Source organism: Tupaia chinensis, unplaced genomic scaffold (assembly GCF_000334495.1).
Source record: "Tupaia chinensis unplaced genomic scaffold, TupChi_1.0 Scaffold000217_1, whole genome shotgun sequence".
Lineage (NCBI taxonomy): Eukaryota > Metazoa > Chordata > Mammalia > Scandentia > Tupaiidae > Tupaia > Tupaia belangeri.
In genome coordinates this window covers 4930740-4936722 of record NW_006159692.1, presented here as the reverse complement: position 1 = coordinate 4936722, position 5983 = coordinate 4930740, and the positions used below count along the sequence as shown (strand labels likewise).

General features: G+C 56.3%; 1 protein-coding gene across 1 annotated transcript in view; it reads right to left on the bottom strand.

Moving 5' to 3' along the window:
* Positions 1-2850: 2850 nt before the first annotated feature.
* CYP26C1 (cytochrome P450 family 26 subfamily C member 1) overlaps positions 2851-5983 on the bottom strand; it is a 9082-nt gene continuing 5949 nt past the window's right edge. The window contains exons 5-6 of the mRNA XM_027771476.1: positions 5922-5983; positions 2851-3228 (exon numbers count right to left, since the gene is read on the bottom strand). The exon at positions 5922-5983 is cut by the window's right edge and continues 151 nt beyond it. Of these exons, the coding sequence (XP_027627277.1) occupies positions 2851-3228; positions 5922-5983 (440 nt within the window). The remainder of the gene's footprint in view (positions 3229-5921) is intronic.

Here is a 5983-nt window from a genome sequence, read left to right as displayed (position 1 = left end):
GGTTTTTATTCAACAAGGCGACCCAGCCTCTGGGCAGCGGCTGGGACCCGGGCGAGTCGCGCTAGAGGTAGTTCTCAGAAAGCCCAGGCCCGCCCTTTCGGGACAGTGCTCTGGCCGGTGAGCGAGGCTGGCAAGCAGGGGCGTGACCTGGGGCCCGTTCCCGATCCTCGGGCCTGACCCGCCTGTGACCCCTGCAGGCCGGACCGTGACATCCGAGTGAACTCTGCGGGGCCACCTCGCCAAGTTCAGCGCGCGCTGGGTCACAAGATGAGCCGGACCTGCGCGCTGGAAATTGCCACAAAGGAAAAATTTTCTTTAAATCTGTCAGCCCAACGAGACCAGCGGGAGTGTCCGGCAGGAAAGAATTAACTGAGGGTGGAAAAATTATTAAAGAACATCTTGAAGTGGGGGGAGGAGGATCAATAAATTACTAGCCCAATAAGAACTTTGATCTAGGAACCTCTCCAAGCTTTCTCCCTGTGATGGGCGGGTAGGAGGGTTGGTTCACTGAAAAACAAAATGTTTCCAGGATGTTTACAAAACAGCCCCCCCCAATCATCATAGATGGATGGTTTGTTGGAGGGTCTGGGCAAGGAGGGGTGAGGTCCCAGAGGTAGACTAGATCTGGAAAAAGTAGGGCAGAGGAAGCACCCCTCCTTCTTCTCCCCTTCCAGCCCCTCCTTCTAGTCTCCAGTACACTTTCCTATCTCTTGGTTCAAAACCTGGGGTGCCCCTCCCCAGGCCACTGCGGGCTGGTTCCCACCATCTCAGAGAATTCTTCCCTGCCCGCCCAGCTGAATTCAGTCCCAGGCCTCTGTCCTGCAGCCGGCTGATTTCCTTTGCAGCATGTTACCCTGGACACGTTCTTCCTGTCCGGTTGCTGGCGTATTCACTTCTCCCCAGCATTTCAAGTCCAGGGAGGCAGGAACCTTGTCTACCCCTCCCCTAGAGCAATCAGAGCTGCAACCAAAGCAGCTCGGATACTCCACTCCGCAGAATTATGGTAAAAGTGGAGCCACCCTAGGGGCCTTACGGTTAACCTAGACCCAGAGGAGGCAAACCCAGTCTCCAGGAACCAGCTGAAATGTTCTTGCTTTCCAGAGGCAATGTCCTCACACTAGTTTTCCCCCAAGTCATCATCAGCTCTGAAGTTCCCACCCTCCTCACCGACTGTCCTCTGAGAGGTCACAAAGCTCCCTGAGGGCAGGCCCAGGTCCTGCCACCTCTGAGGCCTGCAGACCTCTGGGCCTGGCACCTGGCCTGTGACCAGCAATGGGTGATGAACCCTGATATGGGGGGTTTAGGGCTGTACAAGTCGGAAGTGCCTGCCTTAAGCCCTGGGATCCACCTTAAGCGTAAGGTCAGAAGGGCACCAGCTTCCTTCTGGTTCACTAAGAGGTCAGCTCCGGCCTGGGCCTGGGAGGTGACGACCCTGGCTCACCCACTCATCTGGCTGCCCAGGCCTGTCAGAGAATGGGTGGCAGATTAGGTGGGCCCTTGAGACTGACAACACAGAGGTCTTGGCTTTGATTTAAACACTGATGGGAACTTCTGGGTTGCAAAGGTGGAAAGTGTCCTTACTCAAGCTAGGAGTCTCTGTGGAAAGGTATAACCTGAGACCTCCATGGTGGCCACAAGTTCGGAGGTTGGGCGGGGGTGGGGGGTAAGCCATGGGGTGGAGAAGAGCACTGGCTAGGGAGTCCAGGAACCCAATATTGGTCCCTCCAGTCAATCATTTGCTCCTAAATTATTAACATTACAAAGGAGAATGGGATAGGATGTTGAAGCAGTAAAACCCGACATCCCTGCCAGGAGCTGTTAGGTGCCACTGAGATCATTTGCAGCCCAGTCTGGTTCAGGAAGCAAGTTGTGGGCGCCAGTGCCTGAGGCTGCAGGGCTCCCAGCCCCTCCCCGGGTGCGGGTGCGCAGTGGGACGGGTCCTTCCGACCTCCCTCAACCTCCATTCTGCTAATTCCCACTAGGGAGCAGAAAGCAGAAGCCCAGTCAAGCCTCTAGCCTCCAGGCTCAGCGGTTGCCAGGAAACTACGTCCTGTCCTTCCTGGGTTTGGTACAAATACTGTATCCCAAACCTCTGATTATGTTTTAACCTCCCATGAAAATAATCCAGCCTTCGAGACATCTTGGTGCGCCTATTCGCCCCTGTATAAATGGAAAGAGTAAATGTTCTTCAAGTAGGAATTTTTCTTTTAGAAGTCGCCAGCAGAATCCAGTGGTGCTGAGCTGTCTAGAGCCCTGAAAGCGCCCACAGTTCTGAGTTTTCGCCCAGCCCCAAGACCCGACGTGGCCAAGGAGCTTCAAGTCAGAGGCCAGTTGCCTGGGGACCTTCCTCTGGACACTCTTCCAGAGTGTCTTCTGATGGCTCAAAGGCAAACCAGGAGCGGGCAAGTGGAAGTGGTGTTCCACTTCCTCAAGACAGCTGGAGGTCCCCTCCGCCCCCAGTGCACCCTGGGTCCCTGGTACAGTCCAAGGGGTACAATCTCCTCCCCCTCCCCATCCTTCCCGCCTGGTGGCAGGTGGTCCATAAATTCTGGAGGACTGGCGCAGGAAGGTGAAGCCAAGGAGCATCTAAGTGGAGATCTGTTCCCTCTCACTCTGAGATCCTGGCAGAGTTTAGGAGGCCTGGCCCACGACCTTTCCTTCCTCGGGGCGCAGGAGACACCCTCCCACTGGAAGGGCACTTGTCCAGCGCGGTAGCAGTGGCTCGATCCTCCTCCTCCCTGGAGTCCCACGAATGAGCGGGCGCGCGACGCGCCACTGAGGAGCCACAGATGGGCGGCGCTGTGTGCGCGCAGCAGCCACTGGTCACGCCAAGTCCCCTAACACAGCGAGTCAGAAGTGTGGCCCATCCCTCGCGGCCGCAGGGACTAGCGGATGGAAAAAGAGCCTCAGCCCGTCCACCGGGTGCACGATGGGCACGGTCTGCATGGCGGGTAAGGCGGGAGTGGCCAGCTCCCAGCGCGCGGTGCGCACCAACTCCACAGCCAGCAGTTGGAGCACAGCCTGCGCCAGCTCCTGGCCGAGGCAGCTGCGCGCACCGCCGCCGAACGGGATGTAATGGAAGCGGCCAGAGGTGCCTCGCGCATCTTCGCGCGCTGTGCGGAAGCGCTCCGGGTCGAAGCCCTCGGGCGGACTGCGGTACACCGTGGCCGTCTCGTGCGTGTCCCGGATGCTATACATCACGCTCCAGCCCTTGGGGATCTGGTAGCCCTGCGAGGAGGCGAGCAGACCGGCCTGACCAAGAGGCACCTGGACACAGGCCCGAATCGCCCTTCCACCCAGGGTGCTTTAAACAAGCTTCTGAAAATTGCCAAGAACTCCAGACTTAAGCCGGAAGCCAGGACACTCCTGGTCCAATTTCAGATCCTTCGCTGGTGAACTTGTACGATCTTGGGCTAGATATTCAATCTCTGACGTTTCTTAACCGATACAATGAGAACAAAAAAAATGCCCACTTTGTTGTGAGGATTCTAATCAATGTTGGTGTTCAGTGAGTGGGATCTATTATTTATGTTGCAGTGTTTTTCTTTTCCCTTCTGACATTAGATCTAGTCCTACACCTACCAGCTGCCTGAGCGGGGCCAGCTCACAGGATGGGGACCCTCATTCCTCTGAGTCAGCTCCATTATAAAGCTAAAAACCTCCCTGTCCTTCCCATCCAACAGCGAGACAATAATGGCCTGGTGTGGGGGCCACATTCTCAGAAGGTCTCGTGAGAATTAAACTGGGGAGGCCTTCGGTGCTGGAAGACAGCATTTACGATCCTTTGCCAACTCGGCTTTTCCGGTCATTCAGCTTTTTGGTGTTTTTCAGCCCTCTGTTCTGCAGCCCTCTGGAGGCTCCTGTTCGCAGAAGCAGGTTTGATGCACAGACTGTGGGTGACTACTCAGAGGTTCTGGCAGGGGGATAGAACATACTGGAATGACTAAGAGCGTTCTGTCTCCTCTCCAGACCTCAGTGTTTCCATCTGTAAACTGATGACTAAGACGCTTCACTTTCCTGTGCTCTTCTCTGTCTCCCTGAGGTCTCATAAAGCTCCCAGAGCCTGCAGAAGGAAGTCTGAAAGCCAAGAGGCAGCATCCAGGAGGCTTCTGAGCATTCACTGTGCCTGTGCTGTTACCTCTCTGCCTGCTTCTCCACCCCCCCTCCCTTTTTGGGAGAGTTTTTTGTTATAGGGCACATGCTCTCACCAGAAAGACAGAGAGAGAGAGAGACAGAAAGTGAGAAACCACCCCCCCCTTCAGGGGATGGCCACATTGAAATCCCTTCTCCTCCATTCTCCTCTCTGGATCTTGGGCAGCACGCACATGTGCCTGGCCGTGAGTTTAAGCCACCAGGTCCGGGACTCGAACCACCGTCAACTACATGGAAGTCCAGTGACATAGCTATTACCCCAACCGTTAGTGCCTCTGCTTCTCCCCTTTGCTGTTTCAGGTCAATGCCAGCTCCCGAGATGTTCTGGTGCCACCTAGCACCAAAGAGCGCCCTCTTAAGCTGTCCTCTCAGGTCAGGTCCTTCAAGTCCCATCAAGGCCTCCCCATGTCCCTGTCACTACTCCCTCTCCCCACATGGGCACTCAAGGTGCTACAGGTTGGTCACAGTTTAAAGGAGGAGGAGGGGCAGCAGGTGATGTGGAGGTTAAGGCAGTTGGACCCCACGTGGCCAAGTCCAGGCTGGAGTCCTGAATCGAGGCTTGTAAATCAGGTAGGTGGGTTGGGAGCGTGCCCCCAAATCCAGAGAGGACACTGGAGCAGAGTTTCCCAGCGGCCATCCACCTGGGCGTGATTTCTCATTTTCTCACCCTCTCTCTCTCTCTCTGGAGAGTACAACTGCCTATAGGAAAACAAATGGACAAACAAAACAACAAACAAACAGCAACAATTTTTTTTTAAAAACGGGGGGGGTGGGGTCAGGGAAGGAGGTGCTCACTCTGTCTGGAGCTTTCCAGCCACCTAGGTCTGTGGCTCCGTGGCCTGCAGTGGTAGCCTTTCACACCAACACTCTCATCTTGGCCTGGTGAGGGCGCCACTCCCTGACGCAGCCTGGGCACCGCACAGCCCTGGCCAGGCCAGGAGTGTCAGCTTGGAGAGGACAGAGGCAGCTCCCTTCCAGAGCAAAACTGAGGCCCAGAGTGAGAAGGGAACTGCCAAGGTAGACGAGATGCTAGACATGCTACCATATATTTTTTTTTTTTGAGAGGTTTTTGCTATAGGGCAAGTGCGCTTGCCAGTTTGCCAGCGAGAAATCACTGCCAGGGGGGATGGCCACACCGCAATCCCTTCTCCTCTATTCTCCTCTCCTCCTCTCGGGATCTTGGACACGGAAGCACATACTCAGCGCGAGTTTAAGCCGGAAGCACATACTCAACGCGAGTTTAAGCCACCAGATCCGGGACTCGAACCGCGGTCGACTACATGGGAGTCCAACCACATAGCCATTACGCCAACTGCGGGACCTTGATGCTACTGTATTTAAACTGCCTTCCTTTTCTAGAATTCGACTCTCACGGGAACTCTGGGCAGGTAACAATTACCGGCTCCTTGATGGGGGTGGGGGGAGCGAGAGGACTGGGGTACTGGACTAAGAGGCCCTCTCTATCCCCACGCAGGATCACTGGCTAGGGGAGAGGGGGGCTGCGCAGAGAAAAGTATGTTTTTCTTCTAAAATTCGGCCCTGATAGGTTGACTGACTCGAACCGCTGCCGAAACCTGCGGATTCCCAACTGCCGGCTCGCCAGCCGCCAGGGGTTGTGTGGCGAGGCTCGGGGACGTGGGACGCGGCTCAGCCCACGATACGGGAGAGAAGGCTGAGGCCGAGTACGAGAGCAGGCCTCGGGTCCTAACCGCCCGGCCCTGCTCCCACCGCGGGGCGGGCAGCAGGAGGCTGGCGGCGGGGGGACTTACGTCGAGCTCGAAGGTGCGCAGCGCAGTGCGGTAGCCCCCGGACACCGGCGGCAGGAGGCGCA